General features: G+C 34.8%; 4 protein-coding genes across 6 annotated transcripts in view; 1 reads left to right on the forward strand and 3 right to left on the reverse strand.

Annotated features, from left to right (window-relative positions):
* cadm2a (cell adhesion molecule 2a) overlaps window positions 1-19038 on the forward strand; it is a 679060-nt gene that overhangs the window by 466196 nt on the left and 193826 nt on the right. The gene's annotated exons all lie outside the window — the stretch shown is intronic.
* On the reverse strand, window positions 1626-5651 carry LOC135779767 (uncharacterized). Its single transcript, XM_065290666.2, has 6 exons — window positions 5421-5651; window positions 4316-4774; window positions 4105-4232; window positions 3922-4037; window positions 3631-3810; window positions 1626-2015 (listed from the first exon to the last, which is right to left on the reverse strand). The coding sequence occupies exons 1-5, from the start codon at window positions 5566-5568 to the stop codon at window positions 3681-3683; spliced, it is 981 nt and encodes a 326-aa protein (XP_065146738.1). The 5' UTR covers window positions 5569-5651; the 3' UTR covers window positions 1626-2015; window positions 3631-3680.
* On the reverse strand, window positions 8231-9960 carry LOC141282887 (uncharacterized). The gene is made up of 6 exons (XM_073815969.1): window positions 9780-9960; window positions 9345-9694; window positions 9142-9245; window positions 8918-9030; window positions 8458-8471; window positions 8231-8374 (listed from the first exon to the last, which is right to left on the reverse strand). The coding sequence occupies exons 1-6, from the start codon at window positions 9958-9960 to the stop codon at window positions 8231-8233; spliced, it is 906 nt and encodes a 301-aa protein (XP_073672070.1).
* LOC141282888 (CD209 antigen-like protein C) lies at window positions 15722-17396 on the reverse strand. Its single transcript, XM_073815970.1, has 5 exons — window positions 17369-17396; window positions 16874-17129; window positions 16580-16736; window positions 15960-16066; window positions 15722-15848 (listed from the first exon to the last, which is right to left on the reverse strand). Exons 1-5 carry the CDS (start codon window positions 17394-17396, stop codon window positions 15722-15724), a joined length of 675 nt encoding a protein of 224 aa, XP_073672071.1.

The following is a 19038-nucleotide window of genomic DNA, read 5'->3' on the forward strand; positions in this document are numbered from 1 at the left end:
CATTTTTTTTTTAAGTTGCCAGCCAGTGCCAGCATTTTTTTAAATATTTTTCACAAAATTTTAATACCTCCCAGAAAATGCATTTCTTTAAACATTAACATACGATACATCAAATGAAAGTACAGATCCTTTTAAACAACAACAACAACAAAAAAAACTTTCATGTTGTCTTTATTTATACTTTTTATTACCTCTTATATATGGGTAGGATTCTTAAAAAAAAACACATTTTGAATAAAAAAAAATCATTTATTAAAGATCAGATTTAGAAAGATGATCCAAACTTACATAGAGTATTTACTGCTTTTGTATTCATAATAGGTATGTATGCCATTTTTTTCATTTAGATTAATCCATATGTCTGAAAAACGAGTACTCGATTAACTGAGGCAATGAAAGGGCGTCATTGTGAAAATAAAAACATTTTTATTAAACACTCAAATAAAATTTAATTTTGAAGAAACTATGACAAAAAATTAATATTAGAGTATTAATGAAATAGATGTTTAACAGAAACCTCTAACAGGAAAAGCTGCGTGATGAAGTGAAACTTAAGGGTTAATAAACACAAACTGATGCGCTTTATACTGTATGACGCACTCTACATAATATTAAGCCTTGGTACAACATAAATGTATTATAGAAAGTGCATCTGCACAAAATGTAAGACTTAAATTAAGTTATACTGGACAGAAAGTTTAACTCCTGTTTTGAATGCGCATCATCAGCATGCTTTTAAACACGTCCAGTCAAAGCACAAGCTTGATAATATTAAGCAGCCTTAAGTCTTTTGCTATCATTTTAGTGATTAACGTTAGCTGTGTCATGTCATCCTCTTACCTGTTCTCAGTCAACATGTAATGCTCATATGGCTCTCTGGTATTTCTTGACATTTGATGTTTAAATATGAGATGATAACCCATTGAACTTGTGACAACGACTGTATTTTCGTTTTACCAAAAGTGAATCCGAAAATCACGGCATCCTTTTTAAACATAGTGTCTCGATCCGAGGTGTGTTCGGCTTCAAAGCGTCGCACGCATCGGTAGGTTGCTGTGGCGCGGGCTTCACAGCTTTGCGCGGATGGATCGGCCGGTTGCCGGGACGCATATGCGCGGACTTATCTGTTTGTTTTTGGATCATACATGTTAAATTACTGATGTCATACGCCGGTCTACAACGCGACGTCAAACACGCACCCAATTTTTAGTAACACAGGCGCTTGTAACACTAACCAGACATCAAAATGCGCCATAACCACCGAAAATAAATAAATAAATAAACCCACGAGCGAGCTACCTGCAAATAAGACACGAGCTACCAGTAGCTCGCGAGCGACGTGTTGGAGACCCCTGTTCTATAGTGTTCGCATTGAGCCGGTTTCCTCTTGTGTTACACAGTGGTGCCATTATGGAGTTAAATTAGTGCCAAAAATACTTAAGAAAAGTTTGTTGTTCTTATGTATTTCTGTTTGGTTTGAAAGTTGTTTCTTTACCACAAGCGAAAACAACACATGACTGTGTGACAAGTGTAGTCAAAGACCATGTGACCTATAAGTGAAATATGTTTAGAGATTTTACAGAACAAACACAAGATTCATAAAAGTGTAAGAACTTATATGTGCGCTCAGTTTATTAGCAATAAAACAATAGTGTATAACAAATTATATCACATGTACATGATTACAATGATAACAATTGTCATGTTTGTAAATGTATGGATCAATCAGGACCTCAACAACCGATTGATGAAAGGTGTTATGGTGTTAAAGGCCCTTAAAATCACAGAAATATATAAAATTGTAACTTTAAAAAAGTTGGATGTTGTCTGAGACTGCTGACTCCACTAATTTTTACATGATTCAATTGAGACAAATCAGCTATCAGACATCAAAAAACAAAAATGTTATTTGACTTAAAAAATATTAGATGTGTAAAAAACACAAAAAACTATTACTTTACTCCGATAGTCTGTCTAATATGATCTGATGATCCTGGTGTTCATGCATGAAATGTCTTGGGCTGCGTTTCCCGATAACGTTGACTCTTAGCGCGCTACGAAGACTCTTAAGTTAAACCTTAACTACAGTTATACCTTTTCTAGGCGTGTTTCCCGAACTGTACCTTAGCGGGTTTCTTAAGGTATTCCTTCTTACGTACGACGTTACCAGGTGCTGTCCATGGCGATGGTGCTGAATAGGTTGATATCGATTGCTCGACAATCAATTATTCACTTTATGTAACAGGGACTTCGCTGCGTTATGAGATAGCGGTGTTATTTATTAAAGAAACATTTCAGAAGTAGTTACATTTATTAGGAATATCTTGTAAAAATATTTCAAACTGCAAACAACTAAATATAAACCTTGTATATTTTATTTTATATCAAACGCGTGCAAAACCCGCAACTTCATGTCCAAAAGTATCATGCATAAACTGCTCCAATGCATCCATTATTCCTTTACTTTAAAGGATAATTTATATTAGGGGTTCCCAATAAATGCGTTGCACATGCAGGGCAAAGGTGGGTCATGCAAGTCACCTGGGTTGGCTGTGCATTACACTTAAAATATTTAAAAACAAACTGTTGTTCATTAGAGCACGCATTTATTGTGCTCGGACACTGGATGCGCAAGCAGCGCGTTTACAATGCTTAATGGACGCATTTCTGGAGCTGCGCCTGTCTGTTTACCTTAAATATAACATAAAAATATATATTATGTGATATATAAATATATATTATGATTGCTTTAGATTTTAGCTTTGATTAGTTTTAATGTGGAAAATTTGTTGACCTTATACAAGCAGTAGCTAATCGGAGCAGTTTCTTATAAAGAATATGGCATGCAGTTGCCTCAAAGTTAGAAAACATTAAAAAACTTCGATGCAAAGTCGACTTAACATCAATAATAATATTATGGAAAATCAAAAATTATGATTTCGTGATGAATGTGCTCCCGTGGCATGCAATTTTACTTGATTTAATAATAATAATAATAATAATTAGTTACATTTATATAGCGCTTTTCCAGTGCTCAAAGCGCTTTACATATGAATGGGGGAATCTCCTCAACCACCACCAATGTTTTATTTGTTTTATTGCAGCTAAAATAGCCGGTAAAGTAAATATTTAACGGATATGTAATGCACAAATGAAATGGTAAGATTCGTTGTATTGCATGCTGACTGCCATAGTTTCACAACTCCTCCACCCAAAATCTTTTTTATTTATATAGTTTCTTAAGCCTGTAATAATAGTTCGCAGCTGATGTTTAGTTGGAAAAAAATAATTAAAAATCTAACAACCATCAGTTTAATGATGTCTTATTATGTGAATGTTTTATTCTTTAAATTTAAAAATAATTTAACACGGAGTGTACTTCAACTTTTTTTTACAGATATTTAGTTATATAGACTATCTACACAAACTTTTATCACAGTCACGGCCCCTAGTGGAGTAAAGTGGGATAAGGTAAAGCTAAGAGTGCTCCAGACCAACCTTCCGAAGGAATGACTTACAGAAGGGATACGTAACTAAGAACGTTTCGGGAAACACGTATTAAAGATAAGGTACAGCTTAAGGTACAACTTAAGAACGACGTAGAGCTAAGAAGGTTTCGGGGAACGCAGCCTTGGGTGTTCACAATTCTCTAAATGAACTTTTTTCACATTATTAGCAGCTCATTTTAAAATGTTTTTCTCACAAATCCATTTTTGAGCAGCACTACATGAAAAATCATACCACCCTGATGAATAAGACAAAACACAGTTCTCTCTTCTATATCCATTGGGTTCCCTATAGGCCCAGAAGCTGAAACAACAGATCATCATTAGATCTTCAGTGTTGTTTTCTGTGTGATATGATACTGACTGTGACAATCATTTATTGGATAATAATCAATTAAATTTAGTGATTTCTCACCCAGAGATCACGGAGATCAGCGCGCTGCCATCAACCCATTTCCATCTGCCCTCCTGATCAATGTCAGACAAACCAATCCAGAAATATTCTGTACTGGAAATCGTCCTAATGAAATCCTGATGAAAATGAAGAAATGAGAAATCATTTATAACATGCACCAAATACAAAACCTCTTACACTCACTTGTTCCTCTTTGTTGTTAATGATGATCAAATCTGCTCCTTTCTGTGTACAGTATCTTCTGCTCTCAGTCCAGCTCTTCTTCTCAGATGAAATGAAGTACAAACTGGATTGATATTCTTTCCATCCGTCTGTAAACACAACCAGTTCAACTACTCCCATCCACAATGAATTATGCAATTTGTGATATTGCTCATACGTTTTTGTACAATACCTGCTTTTAGAATCCCCATCATTGTATTTTTCTGCTGAGTTAACTGATCTCTTTGGTTATTAAGGTTGTTATTGTTAGTTAATAATCTCTCATTTTCTGTTGTCAAGTTTTTTAACCTTAATAGAATCTCCTCTCTCCCATTTGTGATGTTGGTGTATTTAGTTAGTAGCTGGTCTCTCTCTTCTGTGATGTTGGTATATTTGGTTAGTAGCTGGTCTCTCTCTTCTGTGATGTTGGTGTATTTAGTTAGTAGCTGGTCTCTCTCTTCTGTGATGTTGGTATATTCGGTTAGTAGTTGGTCTCTTTCTTTTATGAAGTTTTTGCTCTTGATGTGACACTGTTGATTGTTTGTATTGATGAGGACACACAGCACTATGACTGCAGTCAGTAGAAGAACACACAGCAGCACCAAACACACTGTAACTGATCTGTAACTTCTCATTCTTACATTCTCACTTCCTGTAGATGACAGATTTACAGATTATTCCACAACATTTCCATTTGATTAAGTTCAGGTCTTTATTAACTTTACTTTATTCTTCTTTATTTAAAATCTGACAATGTTCACGTCATATTTATGCAATAATATACAGTACACATCACATCTGGATTACTGCACTGCAAAAAATGACTTTCTTACTTATTATTATTTTTTTTTGTCTTGTTTTCAGTACAAATATCTAGAAATTCTTAAATCAAGATGTGTTTTCTTGAACAAAATGACCTAAGAAAAAAAAGTCTAGTTTTTAGACAAAAAATATAGAATTTAAGTGAATTTGTGCTTAAAACAAGCAAAATAATCTGCAAATAGGGTGAGAAAATTTAGCTTGAATTAAGTTTTTAAGAAAAAAGAAAACTTATTTCAAGATTTTTTTCAACCCATTGGCAGATATTTTTGCTTGTTTTAAGCACAAATTCACTTCATAAAATATATATATTTTGTCTAAAAACTAAACTTATTTTCTTAGGTCATTTTGCTCATCAAGAATTCTAATCTTAATTTAAGAATTTTGAGATATTTCTACTGAAAACATGACAAAAATACTAAGTAAGAAGTCTTTTTTGCACTGTGGAAATGTTTTCATAATAAATTGAGTCTCTGTACCTGTATGTTGAGATGTTTGGTTTCTCGTGTTGTCCGAGTCGTCTGTTGTTATACAGACATTGTGACTGTTTATATCATCAAAACTGGCATAGATATTCATCTCCGCACCATCGGTCGCCAGCGTCCTAAATTTTACCGTATTGGCCATTTGTTGTCAGTCTGTTCTGATTTCATATACTGTAACCAAGTTGTAGATGTCCTGCCCTGCTGTGAAGAGTTTTGCCTTTGAGCTTTTACTTACATGCAATAGTGATGTTGTAACACTTTGGTCAAGAACATGTGGGATCCTATAGGCAGGAATTTTTTTTGTGATGGTTTTCTGAATTAACTTCCTTAAATAGTCATTGTTCTCAACAAACGAAACCATTCAGAAATGCAATAGACTGAGGCAACAGCTTGCTAATAAAATAAATGTACAGCAATGCAAGCTAAAATATGATGTTACTAAATAAATAAGATAATATTATGGATTTTATACTGCATAATAAAAAGTTTAAATATAAATATTATATATATATTTTAGTCCTACTATAGATTTATAGTTTATAGTGTGAGTGCTGTCAAGTCTGTAAAACAGGTGCATTGGCATTGCATTTATTTCAGGCGAAATAATAGATTACTGACAATATTTCTGACAATTTCCCATAAGTTGGACAAATGCATGGTTTATCCCATATGTAGAGAAAATGGCATCATCAAACAAAATAGACCAAAAATATATTACGTATTACTTATTATAATGTATTATATACATTACGCTGATAAAGGAATTATAGCACAAATGTAGAACAAATATTTTATTTTTAAGCCTCGCATTGTACTTCGGTTTCAGCCGGTTGCATTGCTAAGCTCTTTTTTTGCTTGTATTCCATTTAAAAATTGAAAGAACAGCAAAATAAAACCTCTTGTGGTCAGTGTATGACATCTAAGATCATATGACATCCAAAAAGTACAAAAATATTTAGAGTTGGGTATACAGTAAAGCACATTTTACATAAATGTGTACAGATCAGTTTCTGGCCCCTGTAATAACAGACTTAGAAAAAAATTTGTCCATGCCATCTACATTAGTTTTATTACTTTGTAACAAATGTGCATTTGGAACAGACTGATCTCACGGAAAGGTGTGTTTTGTCACAAAAAATTGATTAATTTATTTGTGTTAATGGCACGAAATTCAGCTTTTTTGTGCCTTGAGCACGAATGTCTTTTTTGTTTTTTGTGTGCGTTGCACAACTTTCTTTTTCCGTTTCGTTTCGTTTCATTTCATGTATTGTTTTCTCATTGTTTTTTTGTTCCTATTTTCTTACCATTGTCGCTTGGGGTTGGGGTTAGAATCACTTTTTGTTATATTTTTCGACATCCTTACCCAAACCTCAACTCTAACCCCAACTCAAGGCAATAATAGTTTTAAAAGTGGAAGAAAAACATGTAGAAACCAATGCATAAAACTAAATCCTTACTCAAACCCCAAATCTAACGCCAACCCCAATCGACAAAGATTTAAAAATAGTAAAAAAAAGAGAAACAAAACATAAAATGACATAAAAAGAAAGTTGTGCCATGGATACGAAAAACTATTTATAGAAATTTGTGCGAGTGACACGAAAAAGAGATTCATGCTCAAGTCACAAAAAAGCTGAATTTTGTGCCTTGGCCACGAATACATTAATACATTTTTCGAGACTATAACACGACTTTCCGTGAGATCATGTTGATTTGGAAATATTGAACCTTTTTTGGTGCCAATTACTTTAGATTTAGTTACTTTAGTTTAACTTTAGTTATTTCAAATATTTCAAAAAAATTGTCCACTTCTGTTTGTTTAATATTTTACGTACACTTTACGCCATATTTAGCTGCATATGTGTAATGCTTATAAAGTAGCATTGCATTCATAATTTTGTTCAAATGATATGAAAAAAATCCAGTTCAGACTTAAGACAAGAGAGTAAAGCACATGTTGTAAATAGGTTTATTTAAAAATACTGGGTTATTTTCAACCCACTGTTGGGTCAAAATTGAATTTTTATTTAACCTATGCTCAGTTGTTTAATAAATTGTTGGGTCAAATATAAACATTTTCTAGGTTAATTTTACCCAACGGCTGGACTTTTTTGACCCAATGCTTTGGGTATGCTTTTGCAGTGATCTTAATTTTTTCCAACTTCTATGTTCATCCGCATTGTCCCATTAGTGTTTTAAAGTGATGGAACCTTCTTTTGTGCTTCTTTTTTTGTATATTCAAATCAGTTTGTAATCAGATGGTATTGAGATGAAAGTATTTCAAAGTACAAAAGCGCACAACATTCAGTCTGCTTAAACCAATCTAATTTGCATATCTAGCATGTGGTTTGGTGTTGCTCAGTTTCAGTAACTTTCTCTCTTTTCTAGAGAAGTCTAGAGCAGAGGTGTTCAATAAAAGTCAATAGAGTACAACATGATCCAATTATTCTTGTTAGATCTTAGACAAAATTATATATTTTTTAAATTAGGTGTTAAGTAAGGGTTAATGTACATTCAGCCAGTGGTTTAAAATAAACCAGAGTTTGTTTACGACTAAATCTGCGTGGGCATGAGAAAAGAGATTAAGTGGAGAGATATAACATAACCCAAAGTTAAGGAGCTAAAATGCTGATAAATGTTGCACATGCTATCTCACATTGCAATATATTACAAAAAATGTCAATAAAATGCACAGGTAAATTAAAATGTAGTTCTAAACATACTGTAGGTTCAAGAGGAGCCTAAACATTCAGGTCTGTCTATCATCATTATGAGCGTATAAGGCAGCCTACAGGTCTCTGCATCTAGCTCAATTTCTTCTGGCATCCCCCCTCCTCTCCATCTCTTCCTTCACTGCTTTCTTTTTTTCTTGTTGCTGTTTTATTGCAAGAGGCGTTGAACTTCAGGTTCGCTCTCTCTGAAGGTTCAGAGCTCAGGTGCAGAGCTCCCTTTGAGGACAGCAATCCAAGTTTGTTTACCATAATCATTAAGACTGAATGCGCAGGGAGTGAACTACATATTAGTGAATTACCTTAAGCACCAGAGCTACAGATGTGACACATTTAAGTTTTTTTATTTACATAAATGAATTTCTCAGCTCTTTTTTTATAAACAGCACTTTGAGCAACAAAATGAAACCATTTGTGGTCAAAATGTGAGATCACGTGACAAAGTTCAGAGCTGCATACGAAGTAAAGAATGTGTTTATCAGCAATAAAGCAACATGTAGACTTTCAGTACCAATGAATATTTGAAATCAGCATTATTTTTCTTACATTTGAGTAATAAAACAGAGCACATATACAGAGCTACCAAACACATGTCATTTGTGCCAGATGCTAAATACAATTAAATAAATGTTTTAAAACAAATGTATTAAAATGAATCGTGTGAAACAAAAGGTTTTTGCATAATTACAATATAGGAATGATTAAACAGAATGATTTATCTCTTAAAGCTTATTTTACCTTATTTTAAAATCTTTTTCTCACAAATCCATTTTAGAGTCGTATGACATGAATTATCATTCCACACTGATGGATAAGACTCAGCACAGTTCTCTCTTCTACCTTTATAATTGTTGGGTTCTCCAGGCGCCCAGAATCTGAAACAACAGATCATCATTAGATCTTCAGTGTTGTTTTCTGTGTAATATAATACTGACTGTGAAAATCATTTATTGGATAATAATCAGTTAAATTTAGTGATTTCTCACCCTGAGGTCAGTGTGCTGTTATCAACCCATTTCCATCTGCCCTCTACCTCACTGTCAGACAAACCAATCCAGATGTTTTGCATGCCAGCTTTCTTAATAAAATCCTGAGAAGGTGAAACCACAGCACATTTGTATTATAACAGACAGCTAATTTATAATAACCTCCTATCACCTGCGGCAGATACAAAACTTGTTTCACTCACTTGTTCGTCTTTGTTGTTAATGATGATCAGATCTGCTCCTCTCTCTCTACAGTAACTTCTGCTCTCACTCCAGCTCTTCTTCTCAGTTGAAATGAAGTACAAACTGGACTGATAGTAAATCCATCCACCTGTTAACAAAAACAGTCTAAATGCTAAATCGTTTTTCTGACCACACTGAACTTTTAATTCATCTCTCTCTTCTGTTAGTTTTTTGGTCTTGATGTTAAACTGTTGATTGTTTGTATTGATGAGGACACACAGCACTATGACTGCAGTCAGTAGAAGAACACACAGCAGCACCAAACACACTGTAACTGATCTGTAACTTCTCTTCCTCAAATTTTCACTTCCTAAAGAGATTACAGATATGAGGTTAAGCTTTTCATATCATTCATGTTTAATCTTTGTTTTTAACAAATAAATGAAAGTCATTACCTGTAGACTGAAGTGGTTGTTGTCTGTTTGGATTGGAGTCTGTCTGTGTCCTGAAGTCGTCTCCACGTTCACAGTTGTCCGTCATCATCTCCATTGTCTCGCTGTCCGTTCCCTGATCATCAGTCTTGGACACATGGTAATAAATGACCTTTGATAGTTCAGGTCCGTTAAAGTCAAACATCATGAGCATGTGGTAATAATGAATGTTATTGCTGGGTAGTTTTTGGTCTTTGCTCTTCTTTGTCTTCTTCTGTTTTAGACTGAAGCGACAGAACGGAACTGATCTGAGATCAATGTGTGAAATCAAAACACTTGTGACCAATAAGAGCAAAAGTATGTTTTATCTGTTTACTTCCGTGTACAATCAGTCACATCCTTTCTAAAGTCTCTGAGCAAATGATCTAACAAAACTTGGTTTAAAATAAAAATAAAACCAATTCTATAAATTGCATTGTTTTTTTTTCATTTCTATATTATTCTCCACATCATATCAGAGTTTTATTTAATATCTCCACAACATAGAAATGGTTCATGATGAACAGAATATCCGTATTTAGACTTAACTTTGTCTGTGTTGACTACGCTACAAGAACACAGTCAGTGCAGTGTATTTCAGTGACATTTGACCCTTTAACCTCCAAAACCTGAAACAACAAAGTTATTTGATCACACATGTAAATGAAATGTTATTGAAATAGTTTTTAGCACAAGCATCTTTTCGTAAACACATAAGATGCTGCTTTTATGTTTCACACCTTATTTTTTGTTTTGCTCTCTGCACTGAGAAATACTGTGAAGAGGAGGAAGGAAATGAAAGAGGAAAGAGCAAACCTCAAATCAACTTTTTCCATGTGGTCACCATACCTTTTAAATGTCAAAAACATTTGGTTATAATCAGTGTTGGGGTATTACGTAATAATATTACTTTTCTGAAGTAACGAGTAAAGTAATGCATTACTTTATAAATGTAGACATTAATATTTGAGTTACTTTTTAAAAAAAGTAATGCGAGTTACTTTTTAGTTTAATTCAATTTAATAATAAAATAATGTACTGAATTAAACTGAACATATTAACATAGAATTACGCACTCTGTGCACCTGAGCGGGAACAGTTTGAGTCAGAAACGCAGATGGCAGGCCAGAGCTTGACATTTTTGCGATCATAAAAAACACCTGTAAGGCCTGAAAGAGATCAAGCCTCAGCCAAGAAAGAAAATGTAACGCAAAAGTAACGTAAAAGTAACGTAAGCATTACTTTTCATGAAAAGTAACAAAGTAACGCAATTAGTTACTTTTTTGGGGAGTAACTTAATATTGTAATGCATTACGTTTAAAAGTAACTTTCCCCAACACTGGTTAAAATATGTAAGCAATAAGGTACAAGAGGCTGTGCTGTATCGTGAATAAGTAACGGGTGAAGGGCGTTGTTAGGCACGACGCGAAGCGGAGTAAAATTCATGAATTGCATGTAGAGACAAAACAACACTTTTGTTTTATAATGTGCTATAAATCCTCCACATCTTTTCAGTTTCAATGAGTTTTGTTTAGCATCTCCACCACAACTTTGTCTGTGCTGATATGATCTTTTGAAAAGTCATAACACAGTGCCTTACTAACCCAGTCAGTCCAGTGTATTTTAGTAGCATTTCACCCTTTAATATCCAAAACAAAAACGCAAATGAAGTTCACAGTTTGTTGATCACACGTTTAAATGAAATTATATAAAAAAAAATCTTCTACACATAAGATGCTGCTTGTATGTTTTTTACTCCTCCCACACAGAAATACTGTGAAGAGCAGGAAGGAAATAATAAGAGGAAAGAGCAAAACTCAAATCAACTTTATCCATGCAGTCACCATAGCTTAAACATGTCAAAATGTCCTATGGTTATGATATGCTACCATAAAAACTCTTTAAGGAATAAAACAGCATTGAAGTTGTGTTTCAGTTGGTTGCATTTTGATCTCTTTTTCTTTTGTTTTCTGTTTCAAACCATTTGAGCTAAATGTGTGACATCTGAGATCATGTGACATCCAACAAGCACAATGTAATGTTTCTGGCTTCTCACATTTGCCTCAAAATGAACCTAAAATAGAGATGTCAAACTGACTGAGTTTGGGGCGGGACTACAAGTTTTGCAGAGGGAATGTTTGAAACTATCTTTGTTTATGCAAATTATTTAGGTAACAAGCACAGATTAAACGTACTTTTTCTCCTTTTTGCACTAATACTGTGTAAACTATACAACCTGCACAAAAATTATCACAAAAAAAAACTATTATTACAACATGAAATGCAGGCACAAACTGTCTGAACTTTCTGGCCATTTGGATTTGGATACGAAGATGAGGGTTAGGTTTTGTTTCATTTAATGCTAAAAATCTCTAAAACCTCAAATTATATTAGACTATACTGTACAGGGTTTACTGTTAATGCAATATTTAGATTTTATACTGTATAATTGTCATTTTATTGCTGTGTTGTGTGTGTGTGAATTGACATACAGCCCTTTTCACACAGACATTCCGGAAAATACACGGAAAATGCATCCTGGATTTTTCCGGAATCGTTAGATTTTTATCATTCACACTGCCACGATTACCCGGCATCTGATGGTCCCGGGAAGACACGTGACCTGTTGAAAGTCCTGCACTATCTTCTACCTAGCGTCTGAAGTTTACAAATTATTTATTATTTCTTTCTCCAGAAACCACTCGCATGCATTTTTGTTTATGATAAGACTATAAAGGAGCGCGTGAACGCACAGTTCTTTACTGGTGAATGATCTTAGCTTCTGAGTGGATATTTGATGAGCTCCCTGATCTCTGCTTAAATACAGTTTTTTGACATTTCTCATCGTGATTGTTTATATGCATTTAAAACCTGTAATTTGAGGAGCTGAACGATATATCTTGTTGGGATGACGCGCGGGTATTTTCGTTTATTGTAGCTTAAATGAGCATGTGACGCGATATTCTTTTATGCTGCTGAATGATCTCCGTTTCGACGAGCTAACTTACCTGATATCTGCTTCAGTCCAGTTTCCTGACATTTCTCGTCATGAATGTTGTAAATCCCTCATATTAAAGAGTTGAACCAACTTCATATTAAACGTCAGTAGAACCCTGCTGCAGACACATAAAGTGATGTGTGATGTTACTGGACCCTAAACTCACAGACTCTCAGATTAAACTGATACAAGAGACAGAGGCTGGTGTTAGAAAGTTGGGGGACCCCCCAATAATAATATCCCTCTGCTCCCCTCATTGTGGGCACTGCAGTCAGTAAGAACACACAGCAGCAAACACACTGTTAGTAATCTGAAACTTCTCATTATCAAACTTTCTGAAGATAATCTCAACTTTTTACACAACTTGTCACATGAATAAATAACAGGACACTAAATATTGATTTTAAATATTTTATTAACTAATTTATAACAAATCCATGTGGGCATGAGAAAAGTGATGTTCGAGCCTTGGTTAGGTCTGGTGGTCTTTCTGTGTGGAGTTTGCATGTTCTTCCTGTGTCAGCGCCGGTTTATCTGGGTACTCTGGTCTCCTCCCACAGGCCAAAAACATGGAAGTTAGGTGAACTGGAGATGCCAAATTCCCCATCCCCCAATGTGTGTATAGATCAGTTTGTGTGGATTACCTTGTGTATGGATTAATCCATGAATATAGCCATAGATGCTGGAATGACGTTTTGAATAAACACACAAACAAACAGAAAAGAGATGGAGTGGAGAGATACAACATAACCTAAAGTTAAGTAGCTAAAATGCTGATAAAAGTTGCATTTTCCCTCTCACATTATAATATATCACAAAAAACATAAATAAAATGCACAGGTAAATTAAACAACATACTTATGAATTAATGAACTCTTTCTGTAAACAGCGGTTTGAACAACAAAAAACCCATCTTTGGTCAATGTGTGACGTATGAGATCACGTGACAGCCAACAAATATCAGAAATGTATAGAGCTGCATATGAAGTAATAAACATGTTTATCAGAAATAAAGCAGCATGTAGACTCTTAGTTATATCTAGGGGTGGGCAATAAACCGGTATGATAGTAATTACCGGTATTGTGTCACGCCATGATATGGATTTTGCAAAACCGTTGATACCGGCGTTACATATTTTAAATTCTATTTTTGCACTTATCAGGGTTCCTGCGGGGTGTTACAAAAAACTAACCTTCAGAAAGTTATATCTATGGTTTTAAAACGCCCAGATCTTCATCCTAGGACTTAAATTTAACTTTATGAATGTTATTTTTTTAAGACCCCGCGGGAGTTTACCCAAGTCTTAAAAGTCATACCTCCGTTCCCGAGATGCGCTGTCCACAGAAACACAAAACGAAAGGCTCCGATCGCACTTCAATCCATTTTTAATCATCATTTTTTTTAAGAGGATGCACATAATAGTGCACGCAAATCCTGCCAAAGACTATATTTCAGGTGCTGTGATCTGTATACAGCGAGTTTGGCGAGAAACAAGCCCGTGGCTTACCTATAGCATTACCAGGTTCTGAAACATAACAGGAAGCGAACAAAATCAACACTGCTTTATTGAAAATCAACTTAAACAGTCGGGTTGTCAAATCCCAAGGCACCAACAGCGCGTCAACAGGGTTATACATTTAGGAGGCTTTTTTTTACCTCACTGCTTCAAAGTCGTTTAACGGTGTACTCCCTTTTTCACTCAGATCTGCTCTCTCTACTGCGCCCTGCACGCGCTCTCCAGGTAAGCGATTGGAGGACGGAAAGCAAGAAATTACCGTAATACACCATAATTTGGCAAAAAGTGCAATTTATCTTCTTTTAGAAACCATTCCTTTTTTGATAGCGCAAATGGTTGAGGAGTAACGGTTAAATGAATAGCGCTTTCAGAGTGCTTTAGCGGATAACGTAAGCAACATACCAAACACATTAAAAACAGCCTTTAATGGTAAATTTCGTTTTCTTAATGCAGGTTTATTAATTAGAGAGGCTATTAAACAATACATAGTGCATATTTGCGCATAAAAACGTATGAGTGGAGTGTTTTTGGCAATGTGAATCTGCTGGTTAATTAAATTAAATTAAATGCAATTAAATGCAATAAATACATTTATTAATATAACTAACTTGTATTAATAAACTGCATTCATTAATGCGTTCAGGGATTAATAATAATTTAAAGTGAGATGGCATCTCCCATCAGATGTTCATATTAACAACAAAAAGAAAATCTTGTTCTTTGTATATTTATAAATCAAACAGACACAAGATATACACAGCACACAGCTTTAAAGTTGTTGGATGTAGCGTAAAACATTGTAATAGCCTACAAGCAAATGACCATACTAATTTCCATATTTTCATACTTCCCATATTAGTGACAATATGCATAAGAAGATGAGTCCACCCATTCACACAATTGCGCTTTTAAAGGAAAAAATGGGAAAAGATAAAAAATCATGTCTATGTCCAATCCCTCACTTATTAGTAACATAAGGTGAAAAATACAAATTTTGTCCGTAATTTAACTAAGGTTTACTACAGTGTGACTCCAAGTTTTATCTCATATGGCAACATACCGTAATACCGTTATACCGGCTGAAGAGTGAAAAATACCTTGATATGAATTTTTGCTCATACCGCCCACCCCTAGTTATATCTGAATATTTCAAATTAGCATTATTTAACTTTCATTTGAGTAACAAAACAGAGCAGAGATACAGATTTACAGTACCAAACAAATGTCATTTGTGCTAGTGGATGCTAAACACAAATAAATTAATTTGCTATAATAAATGTATTAGTAACCGTGTGAAAGAAAAGGTTAATTGCATAATCACAATATAGAAATTATTAAACAGAAGTTTTGCTATAAATATATATTTAACTCAAATGGCGTATAAAAAGTTATCTCTTTTAGCTTATTTTACCTTATTTAATTTTTTTCTCACAAATCCATATTAGAGCCCTATCACATGGCAAATCATTCCACCCTGATGAAACAGACTCAACACAGTTCTCTCCTCTACCACCATTGGGTTCTCCAGGCGACCAGAAGCTGAAACAACAGATCATCATTAGATCTTCAGTGTTGTTTTCTGTGTGATATGATGCTGACTGTGAGAATCATTTATTGGATAATAATCAGTTAAATTTAGTGATTTCTCACCTAGTGGTCAGTGTGCTGCCATCAACCCATTTCCATCTGCTCTCCTCATCAATGTCAGACAAACCAATCCAGATGCTGTCTTTACCAGACTCTTTCTGAACAAAATCCTGAGAAGAAAAATAATATGGATATACAAACAACTGTACTAAAACCCCCCTGCGCACACACACACACACACACACACACACACACACACACACACACACACACACACACACACACACACACACACACACACACACACACACACACACACACACACACACACACACACACACACACACACACACACATTCTGGTTTCCATGTTTTGTGGGGACATTCCATAGACGTAATGCATTTTATACCATACAAACTGTATATTCTATTCCCCTTACCTGCCCCATTCCCTAACCCCAACCATCACAAAAACCTTTCTTGTACCTTAGATTTTCAATAAACATCATCTTGTTTGATTTATAAGCTTGTTTCCTCATGGGGACATCAAAATGTCCCCACAAGGTCACAAAAACACTGGTATTCCTATCTTTGTGGGGACAATTGGTCCCCACAACGTGATAATTACCAGGTACACACACACATGCACACACACACACACACACACGCACGCACATAACTCACTTGTTCCTCTCTGTTGTTAATGATGATCAGATCTGCTCCTCTCTCTCTACAGTAACTTCTGCTTTCATTCCAGCTCTTTAGCTCAGATGAAATGAAGTAAAAGCTGATTTTTTTGTATATCCATCCATCTGTTAACACAACCAATTCAACCATTATCCTCTCATTCTCACCCACAGTAAAGTATGCTGCGTTTTAACTAACAAATCAGTTTTGTTTTGGTGTGGTTTTAGATTTAGTTTAAGATTACCAGTTTGATTAAAAATCTCCCACAATCGCTCCATCTTCTTACTCAACTGGTCTCTTTGTTTTATAGAGTTGTTAATGTTGGTTAATAATCCATCATTTTCTTTCGTAAGGTTGATGTTCTTTATTAGTAGCAGGTTTATCTCCTCTGTAAGATTGTGGTTTTTGTTCACTAGTTGATCTCTGTGTTGATTGTTTGTATTGATGAGGACACGCAGCACTATGACTGCAGTCAGTAAAAGATCACATAGCAGCACCAAACACACTGTAACTGATCTGCAACATGTCATCTTCACACGCTCACTTCCTGAAAATGACAGATTAAAAGTTAAATGCTTTATTATTTCCACACAAACTATTTTAAATGCATCTGTGTTTGTATTTATACCTGTATGTCAAGATTTTTATTTTCTTCTCTCTGCATCAGCGTCTTGGACAATCCTAAGAGACCTATGAGTTTTTATACTGTATGAAGTGTATTTAGGAGGCACATGGTGATGTGATTCAACCAATCAGCTTGAAGAGGTGTCTATAGCCATCCCTCACCTCTGTCCCGTGACAGTTTTTGCAGCATCCCTTCTCCACTCCATCACCTCACTCTCAGCTAGTTTTATCTATCACAGTTAACACTGTGAGGTCTTGGCTGGTTTTGCATCCTTGAGCAGGTTTGACCAGCACTGACATTTGCTTAAAAACATAATAATGATAAAAGTCTCACAACACTGTGTATACAATACTATATGAGCATCATGTATGTACATGATTGTACATTTCTTTTTTAAAGAAAAATGTTTATGCATGGTTTTTGAAAAGCCACATTTTTATTAGTCACTGATATAAGTCCATAAAACCCAATACATGTTTTCACAAGACTTTTCAAAAGAGGATCTAGTAGTTTAGAGTTTTAAAGTTTCTAAGACACTTTTTTCTTAGAAAGGCCATATGTGAGAAACAACCTGAATATAATATCTGATTGACAGTTGAGTAAACAAAGACTTGCATAACGAGCTGCGTAATGAACCTTTTAGGCAGAAATGTGAGAGGAATCTACTTTCTCTTTTATATTTATAAAAAAAACATTTCAAAATAAATGCAATATTTCCATTTGTTTAAAGCAAAACATTCACGTACTAAAGGCTACAGGTGAAGCAGCTCTTTACGCCTTCTAACGTCTCATAGTTTGTCCTCATTTATGTCCAAGAGACTCAATAATAATCTTTTACATTTTAATCCTTTCATTTTTATATTTCAAAACGTTTGTGCGCAATAAGCAAATGCCGGTTGAAGCCTCGTTTATAGATGCATATTACTGACACGCTCTTTAAATAACAAAAACAACATTGCACCATTGACTTAAGACTTTAGACCAGGTTAGTTGGTCAATGGCGTAGTCTATTTTAGTTGCCTCAAAAAAGCAACGCACCAACAATGTGCCTGAACTCGTTTTCAGACCAGAACACCCATGGGTGCGTAAATGGGCGCCAATGCATTTGCTAATTAAACAACATGATGCTGGACGTGAACATGATAAATGTGCCATGCTGAAACTGGCAAAAACACTTGCGCCGAGGTGTATGATAGGGCCCATAGTTTTGTTCGCTTGCAGACAAAGTTTTTAGTGTTATTTGTCCCTCTCTTAAGATCACTAACATAAAACATTGGAGGTCTGAAACAGATGTGCAAATGAACCTAGTAAAAATGGATTTCATACATTGCATGAGAAGAGACAAATCGTTTCTATAAAGAAATCACACAGTGTGTCTTTTTAAAGTTTCACTTTGTTAATAGGTAGCACTGTGGTTAGCAGCATATGAAGAGCCAAACAAGCCATTGTTGATTTTTGCACTCTTTCACACACATTCTCTTTTCACATACATGTATTTATACTCTAATACACTTACATTCGCCTTTCACATGCACACTTGAAAAATAGGCATCATGGTTTGGTGTTGCTCAGTTTCTGTCTTTTTATAGAAGTGTAGAGTAGAGGTCTTCAATAAAAGACGATAGACTACAACATGATCCAAATATTATTGTTAGATCTCAGACAAATGTTTTATAAAATGTGTTAGGTACAGTAAGGGTTAAAGTACATACAGCCAGTGGTATTTCCAAAAAAACAGAATTGTTTAATGACTTGCCACATGAATAAATATCTGGACACTAAATATTGATTTGAAATATTTTATTAGCTCATTTATAACAAATCCACATAG

Source organism: Paramisgurnus dabryanus, chromosome 10 (assembly GCF_030506205.2).
Source record: "Paramisgurnus dabryanus chromosome 10, PD_genome_1.1, whole genome shotgun sequence".
In the NCBI taxonomy this organism is placed as follows: domain Eukaryota; kingdom Metazoa; phylum Chordata; class Actinopteri; order Cypriniformes; family Cobitidae; genus Paramisgurnus; species Paramisgurnus dabryanus.